The sequence below is a fragment of the Elephas maximus genome, chromosome 13 (genome assembly GCF_024166365.1).
Source record: "Elephas maximus indicus isolate mEleMax1 chromosome 13, mEleMax1 primary haplotype, whole genome shotgun sequence".
In the NCBI taxonomy this organism is placed as follows: Eukaryota; Metazoa; Chordata; class Mammalia; order Proboscidea; family Elephantidae; genus Elephas; species Elephas maximus.
In genome coordinates, this window is record NC_064831.1 from 93,745,328 (window position 1) to 93,770,039 (window position 24,712).

The 24,712-nt window shown below is 39.6% G+C and overlaps 1 protein-coding gene across 1 annotated transcript in view; it reads right to left on the reverse strand.

Moving 5' to 3' along the window:
* The window catches only part of TARS3 (threonyl-tRNA synthetase 3), a 103,993-nt gene that overhangs the window by 16,497 nt on the left and 62,784 nt on the right, over positions 1–24,712 (reverse strand). Inside the window, exons 13-15 of the mRNA XM_049905777.1 lie at positions 21,450–21,587; positions 17,267–17,344; positions 15,752–15,852 (exon numbers count right to left, since the gene is read on the reverse strand). Coding sequence (XP_049761734.1) covers positions 15,752–15,852; positions 17,267–17,344; positions 21,450–21,587 — 317 coding nt within the window. The remainder of the gene's footprint in view (positions 1–15,751; positions 15,853–17,266; positions 17,345–21,449; positions 21,588–24,712) is intronic.

The window sequence follows — 24,712 nt, forward strand, 5'->3', positions numbered from 1 at the left end:
TCTATTAGTTTCAGTAGTTTTCTGGAGGATTTCTTAGGGTTTTCCATGTATACGATCATGTCATCTGCAAATAGTGATAGCTTTACTTCCTCCTTACCAATCTGGATACCCTTTATTTCTTTGTCTAGCCTAATTGCCCTGGCTAGGACTTCAAGTACGATGTTGAATAAGAGCGGTGATAAAGGGCATCCTTGTCTGGTTCCCGTTCTCAAGGGAAATGCTTTCAGGTTCTCTCCATTTAGAGTGATATTGGCCGTTGGCTTTGCATATATGCCCTTTATTATGTTGAGGAATTTTCCTTCAATTCCTATTTTGGTGAGAGTTTTTATCATAAATGCGTGTTGGACTTTGTCAAATGCCTTTTCTGCATCAATTGATAAGATCATGTGGTTTTTGTCTTGTTTTATTTATGTGATGGATTACATTAATGGTTTTTCTGATATTAAACCAGCCTTGCATACCTGGTATAAATCCCACTTGATCAGGGTGAATTATTTTTTTGATGTGTTGTTGGATTCTATTGGCTAGAATTTTATTAAGGATTTTTGCATCTATGTTCATGAGGGATATAGGTCTAAAATTTTCTTTTTTTGTAATGTCTTTACCTGGTTTTGGTATCAGGGAGATGGTAGCTTCATAGAATGAGTTGGGTAGTATTCCGTCTTTTTCTATACTTTGAAATACCTTCAATAGTAATGGTGTTAAGTCTTCTCTGAGGGTTTGGTAGAACTCTGCAGTGAAGCCATCTGGGCCAGGACTTTTTTTTGTTGGGAGTTTTTTGATTACCGTTTCAATCTCTTTTTTTGTTATGGGTCTATTTAGTTGTTCTACTTCTGAATGTGTTAGTTTAGGTAAGTAGTATTGTTCCAAGAATTTATCCATTTCTTCTAGGTTTTCAAATTTGTTAGAGTACAATTTTATGTAGTAATCTGATATGATTCTTTTGATTTCATTTGGTTCTGTTGTGATGTGGTCCTTCTCGTTTCTTATTCGGGTTATTTGTTTCCTTTCCTGTTTTTCTTTAGTCAGTCTAGCCAATGGTTTATCAATTTTGTTAATTTTTTCAAAGAACCAGCTTTTGGCTTTGTTAATTCTTTCAATTGTTTTTCTGTTCTCTAATTCATTTAGTTCAGCTCTAATTTTTATTTTTTGTTTTCTTCGGGTGCCTGATGGATTCTTTTGTTGCTCACTTTCTATTTGCTCAAGTTGTCGGGACAGTTCTCTGATTTTGGCTCTTCTTTTTGTATGTGTGCATTTATCGATATAAATTGGCCTCTGAGCACTGCTTTTGCTGTGTCCCAGAGGTTTTGATAGGAAGTATTTTCATTCTCGTTGCTTTCTAAGAATTTCCTTATTCCCTCCTTGATGTCTTCTATAACCCAGTCTTTTTTCAGGAGGGTATTGTTCATTTTCCAAGTATTTGATTTCTTTTCCCTAGTTTTTCTGTTATTGATTTCTAGCTTCATTGCCTTGTGGTCTGAGAAGATGCTTTGTAATATTTCGATGTTTTGGATTCTGGAAAGATTTGTTTTATGCCCTAATATGTGGTCTATTCTAGAGAATGTTCCATGTGCGCTAGAAAAAAAAGTATATTTTGCAGCAGTTGGGTGGAGAGTTCTGTATAAGTCAATGAGGTCAAGTTGGTTGATTGTTGTAAGTAGGTCTTCCGTGTCTCTATTGAGCTTCTTACTGGATGTCCTGTCCTTCTCCGAAAGTGGTGTGTTGAAGTCTCCTACTATATATGTGGAGGTGTCTATCTCACTTTTCAATTCTGTTAAAATTTGATTTATGTATCTTGCAGCCCTGTCATTAGGTGCGTAAATATTTAATATGGTTATGTCTTCCTGATCAATTGTCCCTTTTATCATTATATAGTGTCCTTCTTTATCCTTTGTGGCGGATTTAAGTCTAAAGTCTATTTTGTCAGAAATTAATATTGCTACTCCTCTTCTTTTTTGCTTATTGTTTGCTTGATATATTTTTTTCCATCCTTTGAGTTTTAGTTTGTTTGTGTCTCTAAGTCTAAGGTGTGTCTCTTGTAGGCAGCATATAGATGGATCGTGTTTTTTTATCCAGTCCGTGACTCTCTGTCTCTTTATTGGTGCATTTAGTCCATTTACATTCAGCGTAATTATAGATAAGTAAGTTTTTAGTGCTGTCATTTTGATGCCTTTTCATGTGTGTTGTTGGCCATTTCATTTTTCCACATGCTTTTTTGTGCTGAGACGTTTTTCTTAGTAGCTTGTGAGATCCTCATTTTCATAATGTTTAACTTTGTGTTTATTGAGTCGTTACGTTTTTCTTGGCTTTTTTCTTGAGTTATGGAATTGATATTCCTTTTTGTGGTTACCTTTTTATTTACCCCTATTTTTCTAAGTAAAAACCTAACTTGTATCCTTCTATTTCGCCTTGTATCACTCTCCATCTGGCAGTTCAATGCCTCCTATATTTAGTCCCTCTTTTTGATTATTTTGATCGTTTATCTATTGATTTCCATGATTTCCTGTTGTGTGTATTATTTTGTTTATTTATTTATTTTTTAGAATTAGTCTTAATTTGTTTGTTTTTGTGCTTTCCCTGTTTGAGTTGCGTTGATATCAGGACGTTCTGTTTTGTGACCTTGTATTGTGCTGGTACCTGATATTATTGGTCATCCGGCCAAACAATCTCCTTTAGCATTTCTTGCAGTCTTGGTTTAGTTTTTGCAAATTCTCTAAACTTGTGTTTATCTGTAAATATCTTAATTTCTCCTTCATATTTCAGAGAGAGTTTTGCTGGATATATGATCCTTGGTTGGCAGTTTTTCTCGTTTAGTGCTCTGTATATGTCGTCCCATTCCCTTCTTGCCTGCATGGTTTCTGCTGAGTAGTCTGAACTTATTCTTATTGATTCTCCCTTGAAGGAAACCTTTCTTTTCTCCCTGGCTGCTTTTAAAATTTTCTGTTTGTCTTTGGTTTTGGCAAGTTTGATGATGATATGTCTTGGTGTTTTTCTTTTTGGATCAATCTTAAATGGGGTTCGATGAGCATCTTGGATAGATATCCTTTCTTCTTTCATGATGTCAGGGAAGTTTTGTGTCAGGAGTTCTTCAACTATTTTCTCTGTGTTTTCTGTCCCCCTCCCTGTTCTGGGACTCCAATTACTCGTAAGTTATCCTTCTTGATAGAGTCCCACATGATTCTTAGGGTTTCTTCATTTTTTTTAATTCTTTTATCTGATTTTTTTTCAGCTATGTTGGTGTTGTTTCCCTGGTCCTCCAGAAGTCCCAGTCTACATTCTAATTGCTCGAGTCTGCTCCTCTGACTTTCTATTGCGTTGTCAAATTCTGTAATTTTATTGTTAATCTTTTGGATTTCTACATGCTGTCTCTCTATGGATTCTTGCAACTTGTTAATTTTTCCACTATGTTCTTGAATAATCTTTTTGAGTTCTTCAACAGTTTTATCAGTGTGTTCCTTGGCTTTTTCTGCATTTATCCTAATTTCATTTGTGATATCTTTAAGCATTCTGTAAATTAGTTTTTTATATTCTGTATCTGATAATTCCAGGATTGTATCTTCATTTGGGAAAGATTTTGATTCTTTTGTTTGGGGGGTTGGAGAAGCTGTCATGGTCTGTTTCTTTATGTGGTTTGATATGGACTGCTGTCTCCGAGCCATCACTGGGAAACTAGATTTTCCAAGTAGTCAGCTGGTGCGCTGGCTCCTAGTTCTGAAAACAGTCGCTGTCTGCCCGTATTTGTTCGTCCTCCGTCTCTAAGTCTGTGCTTGTTGTTCAGAGTTCGTAGATTGTTATGTATGTGATCGATTCCCTTGTTTTTCCGAGTCTTTGTTGCAAGAGGGATCCGCGGGAGCGTCCACCTATTCCGCCATCTTGGCCCCCCAACAGTACATTTCTTAATGCAAAGCCGCCCCTGCTTTCTTAAGGAAAAAGCCTTGCTTGAGCATGGTGATGATCTTTCTCCTCTCACATCTAAGCCACGAATAAATTCCATCAGTTCCACCTTCAACATACATCCCAAATACCTCTACTCTTTTCATCTCTATTATTATCACTTTGTCCTAGCCATCATCACCATTTACCTGATCCACAGACTACTACTTCCGCTTTTGCTCTCCTACTCTCCCCATGTTCCATACAAGAGCTAGGACGGTAGATGGCTGGGTTGGCTGATCTGTTTCTCCTCCATTTCCCCCTTGGATACATAGCTTCACTTTGATTCCGATGGTCCTGAGCAACTTTTGTTGTAGAACTGATTCTGAACCAAGTACTGACTATCCTACTAATGTTGTCAACACTTCTGGCCCTTGCTTCTCTGAATTGGGGGAAACTAGTAGGATTTCTCATAATCACACTAACTGCATTGTATCTATCAGGTGAAAAGTTGGGGTCAACTCCCAGGAGTTTTTCCATTTTAGTGCATAACACGTTTAATCCATGATGCATATGGCCAATAATCTTCATATTTTGTTGAATGAGTTGTGTCATTTCAGCACAAATAAATTTCCCCTGCACTCATTCTTTTTGCTCATTTTAGCAGGTTATTGGGGAAAGAAAGTTTTATAAAAAACTATCTTTTCCAAGAAGCCCAAATTTATTTTTGAAAGGTCTGTGTTTTCTCCTTCATTCTCCTGAGCATTTTATGTGTGTGTGTGTGTCTGTGTGTGTATGCGGGATTTAAGCGAAAGTTTACAATTCAAGTCAGTTTCTCATACAAAAACTTATACACATATTGTTATGTGACCCTAGTTGCTCTACTTACAATGTGACAGCACACTCCTTCTCTCCACCCTGTATTTCCTGTATCCATTCACCAGCTCCTGACCCCTTCTGCAATCTCATATCGCCTCCAGACAGGAGCTGCCCATTTAGTCTCATGTATCTACTTAAGCCAAGAATAAAATAACATAAAATTTTATGTTATTTTACTAGTTACACTTTACTAGTATTATTTTATGAATTATAGTCCAGTCTAATCTTTGTCTGAAGAGCTGCCTTTGGGAATGGTTTTAGTTTTGGGCTAAAAGAGAGCCCAGGGGCCATATATTCTGGGGTCCCTCCAGTCTCAGTCAGGCCATCAAGTCCGGTTTTTTTAACTAGAATTTGAGTTTTGCACTCCACTTTTCTCCTACTCCATCAGGGACTCTCTGTTGTATTCCCTATCAGGGCAGTCATTGGCGGTAGCCGGGCACCATCTAGTTCTTCTGGTCTCAGGCTGATGGAGTCTCTGGTTTATGTGGCCCCTTCTATCTCTTGGGCTCATATTTTCCTGTCTTTGGTGTTCTTCATTCTCCTTTGTTCCAGGTGGGTTGGGAACAATTGATGCATCTTAGATGGCCGCTTCCTAGCTTTTAAGAGCCCAGATGCCCCTCACCAAAGGGGGATGCAGAACATTTTCTTAATAAACTTTGTTATTCCAACTTACCTAGATGTCCCCTGAAACCATGGTCCCCAGACCCCTGTCCCTACTACTCTGGCCTTTGAAGCATTTGGTTGTATTCAAACTATTTTTGGTTTACTCCAGTTGTGCTGACCTCTCCTGTATTGTGTCTTTCCCTTCACCCAAAATAGTTTTTGTCTACTACCTAATTAGTGAATACCCTTCTCCCTCCCTCCCCACTGTAGTAACCATAAAAGAATATTTTCTTCTCTGTTTAAACTTCTTCAGGACTTCTTATAATAGTGGTTTCATATGGTATTTGTCCTTTTGCAACTGACTAATTTCACTCAGCATAATGCCTTCTGGATTCCTCCATGTTATGAGATGTTTCACAGATTCATCGTTATTCTTAATTGTTGTGTAGTATTCCATTGTGTGAATATACCATAATTTATTTACCCATTCATCTGTTGATGGGCATCTTGGTTGCTTCCATCTTTTTGCTATTGTAAACAGTACTGCAATGAACATGGGTGTGCATATATTTGTTCGTGTGAAGGCTCTTATTTCTACAGGATATATTCCAAGGAGTGGGATTGCTGGATCACATGGTAGTTCAATTTCTAGGTTTTCAAGGAAGCGCGAAATCGATTTCCAAAGTGGTTATACAATTTTACATTCCTTTTACTAGCAGTGTATAAGTGTTCTAGGCTCTCCACAACCTCTCCAACATTTATTATTTTCTGTTTTTTGGATTAATGCTTGTTGGGATGAGATGGTATCTCACTGTAGTTTTGATCTGCATTTCTCTAATGGCTAATGATTGTGAACATTTCCTCATGTATCTGTTAGCCACCTGAATGTCTTCTTTGAAGTGCCTATTCATATCCTTTGCCCATTTTTTAATGGGGTTATTTGTATTTTTGTTGTTGAGTTTTTGTAATATCATGTAGATTTTAGAGATGAGATGCTGATGAGAACTGTCATAGCCAAAAACTTTTTCCCAGTCTGTAGATAATCTTTTAACTCTTCTGGTGAAGTCTTTGGATGAGTGTAAGTATCTGATTTTTAGGAGCTCCCAGTTATCTAGTTTCTCTTCTGGTGTTTGTACATTGTTAGTAATGTTTTGTATACTGTTTATGCCATGTATCAGGGATCCTAACATTGTCCCTATTTTTCTTCCATGATCTTTATTGTTTTAGATTTTATATTTAGTTCTTCGATCCATTTTGAGTTCATTATTGTGGATGTGTGAGATATGGGTCTTGTTTCATTTTTTTGGAGATGGATATTCAGTTATATTGGCACTATTTGTTAAAGAAAATATCTTTTTCCCATTTAACAGACTTTGGGCCTTTGCCAAATATCTGCTGTTCATATGAAGATGGATTTATGTCTGGCTTCTCAGTCCTGTTCTATTGGTCTATGTATCTGTTGTTGTACCAGTACCAGGCTGTTTTGACTACTGTGGTGATATAAAAAAAATTCTAAAATCAGGTAGTGTGTGGCCTCCCACTTTGTTCGACTTTTTCAGTAATGCTTTACTTATCTTGGGCCTCTTTCCCTTCCATATGAAGTTGGTGATTTGTTTCTCCATCTCATTAAAAAGTGTCATTGGGATTTGGATCATGATTGCATTGTATCTATAGACCGCTTAGGGTAGAACAGACATTTTTACTATGTCGAGTCTTCCTATCTACGTGCAAGGTATGTTTTTCCACTTATGTAGGTCTCCTTTGGTTTCTTGCAGTACTGTCTTGTAGTTTTCTTTGTATAGGTCTTTTATGTCTCTGGTTAGACTTATTCCTAAGTATTTTATATTCTTGGGGGCTATTGTAAATGGTATTGATTTGGTGATTTGCTCTTCGAAGTTCTCTTTGTTGTTGTTGAGGAATCCAACTGATTTTTGTATGTTTATCATGTATCCTGATACTCTGCTGAACTCTTCTATTAGTTTCACTAGTTTTCTTGAGGGTTCCTTAGGGTTTTCTGTGGATAAGATCGTGTCATCTGCAAATAGAGATACTTTTACTTCTTCCTTGCCAATCCCGATGCCCTTTATTTCTTTATTTAGCCTAATTGCTCTGGCTAGGACCTCTAGCACAATGTTGAATAAGAGTGGTGATAAGGGGCATCCTTGTCTAGTTCCTGTTCTCAAGGGAAATGCTTTCAGACTCTCTCCATTTAGGATGATGTTGGCTGTTGGCTGTTGGCTTTGTATAAATGACCTTTAATTATGTTGAGGAGTTTCCCTTCTAATTTTATTTTGCTGAGAGTTTTTTATCATGAATGGGTGTTAGACTTTGTCAAATGCCTTTTCTGCATCAATTGATAAGATCATGTGGTTCTTGCCTACTGTTTTATTTATATGATGTTTTACATTGATTGTTTTTCTAATGTCGTACCGTTCCTACATAGTTGGTATGAATCCCACGTGGTCATGATGAATTATTTTTTTGCTATGTTGTTGAATACTATTGGCTAGAATTTTGTTGAGGATTTTTGCATCTAAGTTCATGAGGGTATAGGTCTGTAATTTTTTTTTGTGGTGTCTTTACCTGGTTTTGGTATCAGGGTAATGCTGGCTTCATAGAATGAGTTTGGGAGTATTCCATCCTTTTCTACGCTCTGAAATATCTTTAGTAGTAGTGGTGTTAACTCTTCTCTGAAAGTTTGGTAGAATTCTCCAGTGAAGATGGCAGGGCCAGGGCTTTTTTGTTGTTGTTGTTGGGAGTTTTTAAATTACCTTTTCAATCTCTTCTTTTGTTATGGGTTTACTTAGTTGTTCTACCTCCGTTTGTGTTAATTTAGGTAGGTAGTGTGTTTCTAGAAATGTGTCCATTTCTTTGAGGTTTTCAAATTTATTAGAGTATAATTTTTCAAAGTACTCTGGTATGATTCTTTTAATTTCAATTGGGTTTGTTGTGATATTGCCTATCTTATTTCTTATTCGAGTTATTTGCTTTGTCTCCTGTTTTTCTTTTGTCAGTCTGGCCAATGGTATCGATTTTGTTGATCTTTTCAAATAACCAGTTTTTGGTCTTGTTAACTCTTTCAATTGCTTTCTGCTCTCTATTTCATTTAATTCTGCTCTAATTTTTACTATTTGCTTTCTTCTGGTGCCTGAGGGTTTCTTTTGTTGCTTTCTTTCTATTTATTCAAGTTATAGAGATAATGCTTTGATTTTGGCCCCTTCTTTTTGGATGTGTGCATTTATTGCTATAAATTGACCTCTGAGGATTGCTTTAGCTGTGTCCCAAAGGTTCTGATAGGAAGTGTTTTCATTCTCATTGGATTCTATGAATTTCTTTATTGCGTCCTTAACTTCATCTAAAACCCTGTCATTTTTGAGCAAGGTGTTCTTCAGTTTCCACGTGTTTGATTTCTTTTCCCTTCTTTTTTGTTATTGATTTTCACTTTCATGGCTTTATGGTTAGAGAAGAATGCTTTGTAATATTTCAATGTTTGGGGTTCTGTTAAGGCTTGCTTTATGACCTAATATGTGGTCTCTTCTAGAGAATGTTCCACGTGCGTTGGAAAAGAAAGTACACTTGTCTGCTGTTGGGTGGAGTGTTCTGTATATATCTATAGGTCAAGTTGGTTGTATGTGGCATTTACTTCTTCCATGTCTTTGTTGAGCTTCTTTCTGGATGTTCTGTCCTTCACCAAAAATGGTGAATTGAAGTCTCCTACATTTTTTTTTTACTATTATTGTGAAGCTGTCTATCTCGTTTTTCAATGCTGTTAGAGTTTGTTTTATGTATCTTGAAGCCCTGTTGTGAGGTGTGTCTACATTTAATATGGTTATATCCTCCTGGTGTATTGTCCCTTTACTCATTATATAGTGTCATTCCTTATCCTTTATGGCAGATTTCACTTTCAAGTCTAGTTTGTCAGAAATTAATATTGCCACTCCTGCTCTTTTTTGATCGCTGTTTGCTTGATATATATACTTTCTCATCCTTTGAGTTTTACTTTAAGTCTAAGGTGTGTCTCTTGTAGGCAGCATATAGACAGATCATGTCTTTTTATCCATTCTGTCACTCTCTATTTGTACATTTAGTCCATTTACATTCAGTGTAATTATTCATAGGCATGAGTTTAAGGCTGTTATTTTGATGTCTTTTTTTTGTGTTGTTGGCGGTTTCTTTTTTCCACTCAATTTTTTGTGCTGAATAGTTTTTCTTTATATATTGCTTCTCCTCTGTTTCATTGCTGTTGCTATTGTTTTTGCTGCGTCTTTTTCTTGTATTTTATTTTGATGTGTAGGAATTGTTAGTTTCCTTTGTGGTTACCTTATCATTTGCCCCTATTTTTCTAAGTTTAAACCAAACTTTTATCTCTTTATATTGCCTTGACTTCCTCTCCATATGAAAGATCTATGACTACATTTTTTAGCCCCTCTTTATTGACTTAATATTGTCTTCTTTTACATAATGATATCGCTGTTTCCCTGTTTTGGGCATCTGTTTAATCCTGATTTATTTTTGTGATTTCCCTACCTGGGTTGATATCTGGTTGCTCTGTCCTGTGTTCTAGTCTTTGGATGTTATCTGATGTTATTGATTTTCTAACCCGAGGACTCCCTTTAGTATTTCTTGTAGTTCTGGTTTGGTTTTTGCAAATTCCTTAAACTTCTGTTTATCTGGAAATGTCCTAATTTTGCCTTCATATATAAGAGACAGTTTTGCTGGATATATGATTCTTGGCTGGCAATATTTTTTCTTCAAGGCTTTATATATGTCATACCATTGCCTTCTTGCCTGCATGGTTTCTGCTAAGTAGTCCGAGCTTATTCTTATTGACTCTCCTTGCAGGTGACTTTTCATTTATTCCTAGCTGCTCTTAAAATTCTCTCTTTGGTTTTGGCAAGTTTGACTATTAATATGTCTTGGTGACTTTCTTTTGGGATCTACCTTGTGTGGGGCTCGATAAGCACCTTGGATAGATATCTTCTCATCTTTCACGATATCAGGGAAGTTTTCTGCCAACAAATCTTCAACAGTTCTGTATGTATTTTCTGTTTTCCCTCCCTGTTCTGGGACTCCAATCACTCGTAGGTTATTTCTCTTGGTAGCATCCCACATGATTCTTAGGGTTTCTTCATTTTTTTAAATTCTTTTATATGATTTTTCCTCAAATAAGTCAGTGTCAAGTGCTTTATCTTCAGTCTCTTTAATTCTGACTTCCATTTTCTCAATTCTGCTTCTCTTCCCACTGAGTTGTCCAATTCTGAAATTTTATTGTTAATCTTCTGAATTTCTTGCAGCCTGTTAAATTTTTCATTACATTCTTGAATAGCCTTCTTAATTTCTTTGACTGCTTTACCTGTATGTTCCTTGGCTTGTTCTGCATTTTTGCTTGATCTCTTGAAGAGTTCTGTATATTGATCTTTTGTATTCTACCTATGGTAATTCCAGGAATATATCTTTGTCAGGAAGATTCCTTGATTCTTTGTTTTGGGTGCTTTTTGAAGCGATTGTGGTCTGCTTCTTTACTTGATTTGATATTGACTGTTGTCTGAGCCATCTATAAGTTATTCTATTAATTTATGTTATGTTTGCTTACTGTATCCTAGCTTCTTGCTTTGTTTTGTTTTGATATACCCAAAAAGGCTGCTTGAGTGCGCTAGCTTGATTATTAGCACCTTTGAAGCTCTAAAGTCCTGTCACCAGATGGTTAGAGCTGTTATCAGGTATATGAGTTTAGGAGTCCATTCACTTTTCTTATATGGCTTCAGTCCAGGTGTCTAGGTAGTCGGTCGCCAAATGTGTGGTACAGGCACTCACCTACGGTCTTAGAGAAGCAGTAGTGATTGGTGTATGCACATGTATCTGGTTACAGCAGGGGGTCACGCTCTGAACAAGGCAGAGGGCTGACAACCATCTCCTGAGTGTGAGGAAGGCTCGTCTCTGTTCCCTAGAGCACGCAGGTGGGTAGGCTCTGCATCTGGACCATGGGCACCCAATGCTTTTAGCTGTAAGGACTGGGAGAAACCACTTATCCTTGAACTCCTGTTGTAGGCGGCTAGGTGGTGTGGGTGGGGCCCCAGACCTTAGGCCCCTGATGTGGGTAAGCGAGGACCCTGCTTAATAGGCAGAATGGTGTCAAATATCGAAAACCCGCTATTCCATCACACAGCTGAGACAGTTAAAGTCAGTCCTCAGGCACATATATCCCTGTACCATGCCTACAAGGGACTAGCTGCTGAAATGGGTCCACACAGGTCCACGCAAGGGTAAAAGGCATTCAAAGTCCATGGACTACTTGTGCCTGGAGAGGATCTGCTTGTGCCCTGAGTTCTCAGCTTAGGGGAGCCAGCGGATTATTTTTTCCCCATTTGTTAATCTGTTCCTTCTCCAAGGCTGGGAGAATGGCTCAGCATGAGCAGCAGAACCTATCTCAGGCCCAGGGAAATCAACTGGCACTGAAGCTGGCTAGGGGCCTGGAGGCAGAGCAGGGGAGGGATCAGATAAATGGGAGAGAGTTCTTTTGAAAGTGGTGCTTTTAGATCCGTGTGGTAAATTAGATGCAAACACTTAACTTTTGTTGGGAGTGCTGTTCTTCGCTGATTCCGGAGGCTTGAGTAGACTCTGCTGCTCATTTTCTGTTGCTGAGAAAACCACCTCCAGAACATTACCACCAGCCCTGCCGTGGTTGTGCCAGGGGATCAGGGCTGAGGGGCGCCAACTCCTGCCGAGTCAGATCCAGCAACTCCTTGCTGCTTCTGAGCCATCTCTCCCTCCCGCTGCGGCTGAGTTCAATTTCTTAACTTTGCCTTTGTTGTTTTGGGACTCCTAGCTTGTCATATATATAATCAATTCACTTGTTTTTTTCAGGTCTTTATTGTAAGAGGGCCACCGGAAACGTCTGACTACTCCGCCATCTTCAGAAAAACATGTTTTTAAAGGGAGTTAAGGGGGCATTTTCTGAAAATTGGCTGACTACTAATGTCACATGTTTAACACCCGCAATAATCTTCTCTTTGTGTTGGCCATTTCTAACTACAAGCTCATCTTCTTAGAACTTTCAGACAGGCAGAATAGGGTGGGCAAAACCACATTTTTCTGTAGAAACTGCTTGTATCTAGGTCAGAGATAAAGTGGGAAATTAAAAAAAAAAAAAAGTGATAGACTACATTACAAAAAAAAAAAAATTTTGTGACAGCTTTATTTAGAAATTTAAAATGGAGTCTCTTAGGACAAGGAGGGATTTGGCCTAGACCTTAGCCAGAAATTCCTGTCGTGTTAAAAAAAGTTAGTTTTGGAATGGCTCTTTCTCAAATACTAAATGCTTTCCTCCTATGATTGGGAACAAGGCAAATGTTTCTGTTCTCGTTCCTCTTATTCAACATCGTACTGGAAGTTCTAGCCAGTTCAATAAAGCAAAAGAAGAAGATAAACGGTACACAAATCAGAAAGGAAGGATTAAACTGTCCCTAATGGAGGTGGCATGATTGTCTGCACAGAAAATTCTAAGATATCTTAAAAAAAAAAACTCCTAGAACTAATAAGTGAGCTCAGCAAAGTCTCAGGATACAAGATCAACAGACAAAAACCAGTTGTATTTCCTTATACTAATAATGAACATGTGGATACCAAAATGGAGAAGACAATACTATTTACAATTACTGCAAAAATATGAAATATTTAAATGTAAATCTAACAAAATGTGTATAGGACTTGTATGCTGAAGACTACAGAAACAGATGAAGGAAATCAAAGGAGGTCTAAATGAATGGAGAGACATGCCCTGTTCACGGATTGGAAGACTCAATATAATTAGGATGTCAATTCTACCCAAACCGATCTGTAGATTTAATACAATTTCAGTACAAATCCTAGAAGAATTTCTCCACATATATTAAAAGCAAAGGCAAACATTTTCAAAGCCAAAATATTTTGAAAAAAATAAAGTTGGAGAATTCACACTGCCCAATTTTAAGACTTAATATAAAGCTACAGTAATCAAGACAGCATGCTATTGACAAAGGGATAAACACATAGATCAATGGAACAGAACTGAAAATCCAAAAATAGACCCATGCAAATATGTCCAATTGATTTTTTACAAAGGTACAAGTCAATGGAGAAAGGACAGACTTTTCAACAAACGATGTTGAAACAACTGAACATCTAGATCAAAAAATGAACCCTGACCTAAAATTCACATCTTACACAAAAATCAACTCAAAATGGATCTTAGATATAAATGTAAAACTTAAACTTTTGAGATAGAAAACTTCTCATGAAATACCTAAATGAAAATCCTCATGACCCGAATTTAGCAGAGATTTTATAGACATGACACCAAAAGCATGGTCCGTACAAAGAAAAAAATATATATTAGTTAGACTTAATTGAAATTAAAAACTCAAGATGAAGGGGAAAGTTAAAACACTGTTAAAAATGAAACAAGAAGCTATAGATCGGAGAAAATATTTGCAAATCACATATCCATCAAAGATTTTTTATCTAGAATACATAAATAATTGTCAAAACTCAACAATAAGAGAACAAACAACCCAATTAAAAAATGGGCAAGGACTTGAGAAGACACTCAACCGAAGAGGATATGTGAAAGGTAAATAAGCACATGATGTTAACGTCATTAGCCACTAGGGAAATACAAAATCAAACAACAAGGTGATACTACCACACGCCTATTAGAATGGCTTAAGAAAAAAGAAACAAACAAATGAAACCTGAAAATAGCAAGTATTGACAATGATGTAGAATACCTGAAACTCATACATTGCTGGTGAGAATTCAAAATAGTACAGCCGTACTGGAAAACTTTGGCAGTTTCTTATAAATTTAAACACACACTTAGCATATGACCCAACAATACCACTCCTAGGTATTTACTCCAGAGAAATGAAAACATATTCACACAAAAACCTATACATGAATGTTTACGGCAGCTCTATTAATGATCACCAAAAACTGGAAACAACCCAAATGTCCTTAAATGAGTGATTAGATAAGCACATTGAGGTACAGCCATACAACAGCATGTTGTTGTTGTTGTGTGTCATCGGGTTGATTCTGACTCATAGCAATACTACCAACAGAGCAAAACTGCCATAGGGTTTCCTAGGCTATAATTTTTATAAGGAGCCCTGGTGGCACAGTGGTTAAGAGCTTGGCTGCTAACCAAAAGGTAAGCAGTTCGAATCCACCAGCTGCTTCTCAGAAACCCCCCGGGGCAGTTCTACTCTATCCTATCAGTTTGCTATCAGTCGGAATCCACTCAACGGCAACAGGTTTAGTTTGGTTTGGAATCTTTATGCGAGCAGATCGTCAGGTCTTTTCTCCTGTGGAGGGCCTGGTGGGCCTACCTATCAGTTAGTAGCCAAGCGCTTTAACCGTTGTGCCACTAGGGTTCCATCTAGAATGGCCCAGCAGTCAGCAGTAAAAAAGAACAAACTATTGATAACACACAAAAACATGGATGAATCTCCAAGGCATCATGCTGAGCAAAAGAATCCAGTTTGAAAAGGTTACATACTGTATGGTTCTACCTATATGACATTCTGGAAAAGGCAAAACTACAGTGATGGAAAATATATTAGTGGTTGCCAGGGGATAGGAGTGGGAGGAGAGTGTAGTAACTACGAAGCATCCAGACAAGGAAGATTTTTGTAATGATGGAATCATAATTGAGGTGGTGGTTATATCTCTTCATACTTGTGTTAAAACTCACAGAACTGTATACATACATACACACAAACACACACATGATTTCACAATTTATGTTAAGAAATTAAAAAAAAAAAAAAAAGTTGTTTGCTTGCAATGATGAAATTGCCTTTTTTTCCCCTGGCAAATACCTCATCCTCAAGACACAATGTTAGCTGCTTTGTGAAGTCTTCCCCGCTGCCTCAGGGAGAGTCAGCAGATTGGCTTATTACTGCTCACAGTACTTTGTTCAATCTTGATTCTTATGCTTGCTGATCTTCCTCCCCCCACTAGACCATGGCCTCAGAAAATTCAAATTGACCCCCCGCTAGGTTACAACAGGTTCACCAAGGTACATCAAGTAACAGCACACAAGAAGCCTGGGTAGTGCAAGCAGTTTGCAATCAGCTGCTAATTGAAAGGTTGGTGGTTCAAACCCACCCAGTGGCTCCACAGAAGAAAGGTCTCTTGAGCAGTTTCCATAATGATGACATCCCAGAAAAGCCTACGGAGCCATTTTACTCCGTAACACATGGGGTCCCCATGAGGAGGGACACAATTTGACGGCAGTTAACAACAACAATATATCACATGACAAACGTTCATCAAATGTTTATCTGTACTGCTAATGTTCAAATGACAAATAATTAGGATATTGCTACTACATTATGTGTCACAGTAAATTACTCACCTAACATAGGTAAGATTAAATCTAATAGGTAGTTGGAAGTCCAGCTGAATTGTAGCACATTGATGGTATCTGCCAATGGCATCCTTGATGTTTATATCAATCTGTAAATTAAATAATGTTTGCTTAGGGACAGTTTTTATTTTTCTTTAAAATTTCACTCTGTGGAAATCAGTTTGGCTCTTCCTTAAGAAGCTAGAAATAGAAGTACCATACGACCCAGCAATCCCACTCTTTGGAATATATCCTAGAGAAATAAGAGCCCTCACACGAATAGATACATGCACACCCATGTTCACTGCAGCACTGTTCACAATAGCAAAAAGATGGAAACAACCTAGGTGGCCATCTACAGATGAATGGATAAACAAATTATGGTATACTCACACAACGGAATACTATGCAGCGATAAAGAACAACAATCTGCAAAACATCTCATAACATGGATGGATCTGAAAGGCATTATGCTGAGTGAAATAAGTCAATCGCAAAAGGACAAATATTGTATGAGACCACTATTGTAAGAACTCAAGAAAAGGTTTAAACACAGAAGAAAACATTCTTTGATGGTTACAAGGGTGGAGAGAGAGTGAGAGTGGTACTCACTAACCGGATAGTGGACAAGAATTATCTTAGGTGAAGGGAAGGACAACACAATTACAGGGGAAGTCAGCACAACTGGACTAAACCGAAAGCTAAGGAGTTTCCTGAATACAACCAAACAATTCGAGGGACAGACTAGCAGGGGTGGTGGTCTAGGGACCATGTTTTCAGGGGACATCTAGGTCAACTGGCATGACAAAGCTTATTAAGAAAATGTTCTGCATCTCACTTTGGTGAGTGGCGTCTGAGGTCTTAAAAGCTAGCAAGTGGCCATCTAAGATGCATCAATTGAATGAAGAACACCAAAGCACAAGAAAAATATTAGCCCAAGAGACAGAAAGGGCCACATAAACCAGAGACTCCATCAGTCTGAGACCAGAAGAACTAGATGATGCCTGGCTACCACCAATGACTACCCTGACAGGGAGTCCCTGACAGAGCAGGAGAAAAACAGAGTACAGAACTCAAATTCTAGTAGAAAGACCAGACTTAATGGTCTGACTGATACTGGAGGAACCTTGGAAGACATGGCCCCCAGACTCTCTGTTAACCCAGAACTAAAAGCATTCCCGAAGCCAGCTCTTCAGACAAAGAGTAAACTGGACTATAAGACAGAAAATGATACTGGTGAAGAGTATCCTTCTTAGTTCGAGTGGATACATGAGACTAATGGGCGTCTCCTGTCCAGAAGCGAGATGAGAAGGCAGAGGGACAAGAGCTGGTTGAACAGACATGGGAAATCCTGGGTGGAAAGCAGGAACGTGCTGTCACATTACAGAGAGAGCAACTAGGGTCACAGCAATGCATGTATAAACTTTTGTATGAGAAACTAACTCGAGGTGTAAACTTTCACTTAAAGCACAATAAAAAAAAAAAGAAAAAAAAATTTCACTCTGAAGCGTATAGTCTACTTACTTTAGGGCCATAAAATGCTCCATCTCCTGGATTCATCTTCCACGGTTCTCCAAATTCCATCAAACTGTTCTGCAGTTGCTATTTAAAAAAAAAAAAAAAAAAAAGGAGAACATTGAGAACTTCTGTTTCATGGTACATTTTAACTTTTTTTGTGTGATAGACTATAGGATCCAAAAGTAAGTTATTATAAATCTTAATGTTGCTGTTGTTAGGTACCGTCGATTCGGTTCCGACTCATAGCGACCATACGCACGACAGAACGAAACACTGCCCGGTCCTGCATCATCCTTACAATTGTTGTTATGCTTGAGCTCACTGTTGCAGTCACTGTGTCAATCCACCTTGTTCAGGGTCTTAATAGCATTTTATTTTAATTCAATATACTTATTGAGCATCTTTTATATTCAACATACTTTATCGAGAAGGGACTATATAGAGATGATTAAGGTGGTACTTGTCCTCAAGAAATATACACATTTTAAGGAGAAAAAATATCACTTACTAAATTGTTCCAGGAATTCCAGGTAAATGTTTAAGGTGGGCATGCTTCTTCCCTCCCTCCTTCCAGCGCAGGCCCCTCTATATTACACATCTCCCAGCATATCCCACCTGTAGGGTGAACCTCCACACATGAAAAGACATGAAGGCCCTGATCTGGCTCCCTCCTCCACTCTGTTTAGCTGGGTAAGAAGATCAAAGAGGCAGGCCTTGCCATCTCTCTTTTGTTTTTCCTCCACCTCTGTACACATAGCTGGGGGAAGGGTTCCTTAAGATTTATAGGGATGTGGGAGCAGGTGGGCCCTTTGGTCTTCAGCCACATACATGTGCTCAACTTAGCCTATAGTAAAGACACTGGGCACTGAAGAGGATTGTGTGCACATATTGGGAATAATAAAGAGGTTGACTTTTCTGGTTACTCCCCAAGAACACAGCTTCCTTGGGAGGCACCTGGGCATCCCTGAGTCCTCTCAAGACACCACCACAACTCCTGTCATCACACGAACATACTGGTACCCATGAGGGGGGCTGGCATTTGAGTAAAGCAGCCTTAAGGAGCTGATGGACTGACATCGGTTCCAGTGGTAGAGTCCAGACCACAGCTGCTGAAGAAGGAACCCAGGTTCCCTCCAGGCTTATCTGAGGAGGAATCTTATATAGACTAAAAATTGCAGAGGCAGAAATTTTAAACTCTAATTTCTTGGGATTCTAATTTCCACAAAAAGGGTATTTTCTTTTAGGACACAAATTTTCTCATGAAACTTAATAGAAGGTCTAGGGTATTTTTTGCTGGTGGTGTTTTGATGATCTGATAATTTGGACAAGCTGTCATCTGATGCTCACTGCATATCTCTTTCTAGTGAGCACTGCTGCACTCCAGAGCTGGACATAATCTAAGACGGGAAGTAGGTAATGGTGAATTGACGCCCAGCCAGCAGGATGGCTTTGGAATTCACTTAATGTCTTTTTAAAACCATTTCAGACAACTCAAATGCTCATCTCACTGATTCTTGGATCAAGGAGTAAATAGTGCGGCAACACCTCGGAAAGATGGAACAGGCCCATCCCCTGAAGGAAGAGCAACATCCCTGGGTGACCATGAGCTTGGTTCTTAAATTATTTAGCCGTATTAGTCAAAACAGAAAAAAAAAAAAAAAACTTTTCAGCCCACTCTCCACATGCCAGTCCTATAGCTGGCCCATCCCCTTGTTAGCTCCCCACACCCCATGCTGTCCCAAATGAATGGGGTAATGACGATTACGATGATGGTAATGCTGTTGATTTGATTCTGACTCAGAGAGACCCTATAGGGCAAAGTAGAACGGCTCCATAGAGTTTCCAAGGAGTACCTAGTGGATTTGAACTGCTGGCCTTTTGGTTAGCAGCCATAGCACTTAACCACTATGCCACCAGGGTTTCCAGAATAATACCAACAGCTAACATTTACTGAGTACTTACATGTACCTAGCACTTTGCCACACACCTCACATAAATTATTTCATTTAAGCTCACTATGACCTTACAAAGTAGGTCCTACTACCATCATCATCATCACATCTTTATCATCACCATATTTCACAGACGCATGTCCTGAGGCACAGAGAGGTTACATAACCCACATCCTCTTCCTGCTCCCGTGTGGCTACGCAGGTAAAGTAAGTCAGCATCCTTCCTGGGTTAGCCTATCTTACTCGAGTTTCTTTCTCCACGCAGTGGACATGGAGGAAGGAGAATTTAGGTCGGGATGGGGTAGTAGGGTAGGAACCTCAAGCCTAAACTACTCCTATGCAGCCTCTGCCTGGCCTCTTGTGGTGTGATGGACCCATTTTGTGTGACCTTTCTTGCGACGGTCTTATAACTCCCACTCAAGTGACTGGGTGGGACTGTGCAAATAAAGTAATTATGGCCCACCAAGGGGACTGGTCTGTTGTGCCACCTCACTAGGCTTAAACTGAGCCATGCCAGAGACGGGAGGAGAGGATGTCATCACCACCAAGGAAGAAGGGCCAGGGGTGGAGTGTGTCTTTTGGACCCGGGATCCCTAAGCTGAGAAACTCCTGGAACCAGGGGACCGAGAGAGAGAGCTGTAACACCAAAGACAACAAGAAACAGTGGCTGAGAAATGGCAGCAGCAGAGCCAGCAAACGGGCAGGAGGTGGCCTGGCCCGCAGAGCAAGAAAGCTGAGTGCCTTTGGGCAGGGGTTTGCTGGCGGAGTAGGGTATCTCCAGGCACTTGGTGCAGCTCCGTTTGTAGCCCATGGAGCTAGAGCTGGTGCCTTTGGGCCAAGACTTACTGGTGGAGTGGGGTGCCTCTGAGCACTTATCAGCAGAGCTAAAAGAGCTTTGTAACACTTGTCTCAGCACAGCAGAGATTCGGGGGTCAAGGGCCAGGAAAAGACCTGCCTGCAGGCATGGCTGAGAAGAGACCGTCCTGATCCTAGAACTATATTCTGAGTGTTCCTAAATCTGAATTATAACCTGTTACTTCCCTAATAAATCCCATAATCATGAGTACTGTCTGTGAATTCTGTGTGGCCACTGCAATGAATTATCGAGCTAAGCAGAGAAGTAGGGTGCTGTGGGAGGGATGGTTGGTGTCAGAATTGGTAAAGATGGCAGAGAGAGGAGGCATGTCCACCTTATAGGAATCAGTCTGGGGCTGTTCATCTTGACCCTCCTCCTCCCTTGTGAAGTAAGAGGAGGCAAGATGCTGCCCCCACCCCATTTTTACACCTCTGTGCCTACCAAGGAAACCCTGGTGGCATAGTGGTTAAGAGCTACCGCTGCTAACCAAAAGGTTGGCAGTTCAAATCCACCGGGTGCTCCTTGGAAACCCCATGGGGTGCAGTTCTACTCTGTCCATAGGGTTGCTATGAGTCGGAATCGACTTGACGGCAACGGGTTTTTTTTGGTGGGAGCAGCTTAAGGTGCCTACCAATAACATAAAAATGCTTATGCTATTAATAAAGTATTATCTGACTCTTATTCTTTACTATTTGTATGTACAGCTTTCGTGAGTATCCCATGAGGAGGACTGACAGGCAGGGCAGGGCTCAGGCAGTGGTGGGGTATCTGGCCATACTACCATCCTCATTTCTAATAAACACTCAACAGAAGACACACTATATCCTTTCATGTTTAATGAGAAACAAAAATGATGAGCTCGTCGATCTTGGATTTTCAAAGCTGACACATGACACCTGAGTCTCTGGGAGTCTTCCGACAGACAGGGAGGCACTACAGGCCGTTACCGTGGATGGCATTTCATCAACAGGCTGTGCGTCTGGGTTTACAGTATGCAGCCCCCAGAGTCTATGAGTCATCTTATGACGACTCAACAGGGAATAATTTAAATAAAGCTCACAAACCAAGAGTTACTTCAAATCAGAGGGTTTTTTTTTTTTTAATTTATGAAACTGGTTATCAGTGACCAGCATTGAAAGAGTATAAATGAACCCTGATAAACTCTAAAGTGTGAAACAAATGTAAAGTATCACTATCACTGTCATGAAGAAAACTGAATAACCACATCCTACAAACTACATGTTTACCCCATAATTTCCGGCTTCCAAACTCTCTACTACTCTACTGCTAGGTATTGCACCCTTGTGTAAGGTAACTGCAGCCACTTGGGAGTTTTCCATAGTCACAAAAATAAAAGAGCAAGTGCTTTGTTTGTTCCTACCTTTTCAGCTTGATCCCACATTTCAATCTGTCCTAGGAAGTTTTCTGGCCTTGTGGACAGATTTAATTGAAAGGTAAAGCCAAATGTTGAGTAAACAGATTGCAAAAACTGCAAAGACCCCTTTATTTCTTCTTCAATCTGAAATTAGAGTAAACAAAATATTCTAAATAGGTCACTGAATTAAATCCATTTATGGCAGTTTTAAAAATTAAAAAAAAAAAACTTCACTCAGATAAAAATAAAGCAGGTTTTTCATACGGTACAGTGAATGACACTTTATTTTGGTCACTCATCCATTCCCTGTTCAAACAGTCATGAAATGCCTACCATGAGCCAGGCATGAGGCAGCTGCTGGAGGCTCCCAGTCCAGTGGAGAGGCTGGACAAAAAAGCAGGCCATGTCACACACTGTGAAAAGTGCCACACAGGACAAGAAGGGTGTGAAAGAGCTGCCCAGAAGAAGCGATGGCCCAGCTGCAGCCAGAAACATAAAAGCGTTCTCCATGGAGAAGCAGAGAAGGAGCCATGAAAACCCAAACCAAAACCCAGTGCCGTCGACTCATGGCAACCCCATAGGACAGAGTAGAACTGCCCCAGAGAGTTTCCAAGGAGCGCCTGGCGAATTCGAACTGCTGACCCTTTGCTTAGCCATGAAAGCAGAGGAAATGCTGAGGGTTAAGGCCCAGAGGACAGAGGAGCATACTAGGGCAGGGGAACTACAAGGAGCTGCCCTGTTACAGAGCCGCTTACAAGAGAGCAGAGAAGGCAAGGTGATAGGTGAACAGGCTAGAGGCAGGCAGGGCCCAGAGGAGTGCCTTGAAAGTCAGGGTCATGTCTGTACTTTTTTAGTCTGAGAACAGCAGGGAGCCAATGAAGAGGTTTTTTTTATTAGGGAACTAACATGACCCAATATGTTTTTTCACAGTATGGGAAACCGTTCTTCACAGTATAGGAAACGGATTGGCAAAGGGAAACACTAAAAGGCCCATTAGGAAGCTGGTGGGAGATGATGCCGATTTGAGCCATAAAGAAGCTGGAATGCAGGGAATGTGATGGGTTTGCAGGACATTCATCCTTTCATTCATTAACAGATGAACTGTCCATGTGCTAAGCACTGTGCTGGATACTGGAAACTCAGGAATGAACAAAAATATTCAGGAAGTAATAATATATTTAGGGAGAATAATCAATAGGGCTTGTGATAAACTAGACATGAGGTGTGAAAAACAAAGGACACCTGGACTCCTGGTCTGGGCAGTGGAGTGGATGTTGGTACCATTCCCTCAATGAGTGAACCTGGAAGTCGGGGGAGGGAAGTGGGGCAGGAGGCAGAGGAGGAGGTCCATTCCGGACATGCCAAATGTGAGGGTGTTTGTGATGGCCAAGAAGCTATGCCCACCAAGCCCTGTAGATGGTGGTCTGGAGCTCAGGTGGGAGAGTCAGATCCAGAGGAGATTAGGGGCTGAGCCTGGAATGTAACTGAAGCCAGAGAGAGCAGAGTGAGATGAGCTGAGCTGGGGGCTGAAGCTGAGAGACAGCATCCTTAAGAGGGAGAGAGAGCACATTTAAAAGCAAACAGGAGGAAGGCAGCGAAGGCAGGGCCACTGAGGAGAAAGAGCAACAACTAAAGAAAGATCTGAGTTCTGTCACTACAGATTAGTTTGAATTTTTTTGTTAGTTCATAAATGGAATCACACAGTATATCCCACCCACCAGTATATACTTTTTAAATCTGGCTTCTGTCTTGCCAGGCTGCCCCTCTCCTGGCCTGCTCGCTAGAGCAAGCAGGTTTTCATTGGCTTTACTTTGTCTGCACCCATTGACACTTCTTGACTGCTGGCTTCTTTGGCTCCAATTCCACCTCAAGGACCTCACCATCATGTTGTTTCTGGACTAATGATGTCCCCGGCCATTGTGCCGCCCTGTCTACGCCTTTCAGAGTCTTCTTATGTTTGTTTTGCACACAGAGTCCAAGGTTTTTAGGTGCACTTAGCAGAACAGGGAAAATGCATGTACTTCTCTTCCCAAAAGTAGAAGTCTGTTTTGCCCATTGTTTAATTGAGTTGTCTACATTTTTATTATTGGATTTGGAAATTTCTTTAAATACTCTCAGTGTAAGTCTTTCATCAGATAGATGCTTTGCAAATATTTTCTCATCTTTTCAATAGTATCTTTTGAAGAACAGAAGTTTTAAATTTTGAGGAAATCCACTTCATTATTTTTTTTTTCTCTTATTGATTGTGCTTTGGCATCATATCTGAGAAATTATCATGTAACCCAAGACCACAAAGCTTTTCTCCAATTTCTTACTTAGAAGTTTTATATTTTTAGGTTTTACATTTAGGTCTATGATTCATTTTCAGTTACTTTTTGTATATGGTATGAGGTATGAACTGAAGTTTTTTTTTTTAATTTTTGCAGATGGGATATCCAATTGCTTTGGCATCCATTATTAAAAGGACTATCTTTTCTCCACTTTATAAAACTTAATAAAAAATCAGTTGTCCATAGGTGTGTGGATCTATTTCTTTATTCTGTTCCACTGATCTACTTACCTACCTTGATTCCAATGCCACACTGTCAGGATTACTATAGCTTTATAAATAATTATTGAATTCAAACATAGTTAGCCTTACAGCTTTGATCTTCTGCAAAGTTGTTTTGGCAATTCTAGTTTCTTTAGATTATATGAATTATAGAATTAGTTGGTCAATTTCTACCAAAAAAAATTGGATATTGATATTGTTGTTGTTAGGTGCTGTTGAGTCGGTTCCGACTCATAGCGATCCTATGCACAACAGAACGAAACACTGCCCGGTCCTGCGCCATCCTTACAATCACTGTTATGCTTCAGCCCATTGTTGGAGCCACTATGTCAATTCACCTCGTTAAGGGTCTTCCTCTTTTCCGCTGACCCTGTACTTTGCCAAGCATGTCCTTCTCCAGGACTGATCCCTCCTGACAACAAGTCCAAAGTATGTAATATGCAGTCTCGCCATCCTTGCTTCTAAGAAGCATTCTGGTTGTACTTCTTCGAAGACAGATTTGTTCGTTCTTTTGGCAGTCCATGGTATATTCAATATTCTTCACCAACAGCACAATTCAAAGGCATCAGTTCTTCTTCGGTCTTCCTTATTACATTGAATCTATAGGTCAATTTGGAGAGAACTGAAAGTTTAACAATATTGAGTCTCCAATCCATGAACAAGGTATATCTCTCCATTTACTTAGGCCTTTAATTTATTTCAGTAATGTTTTGTAGTT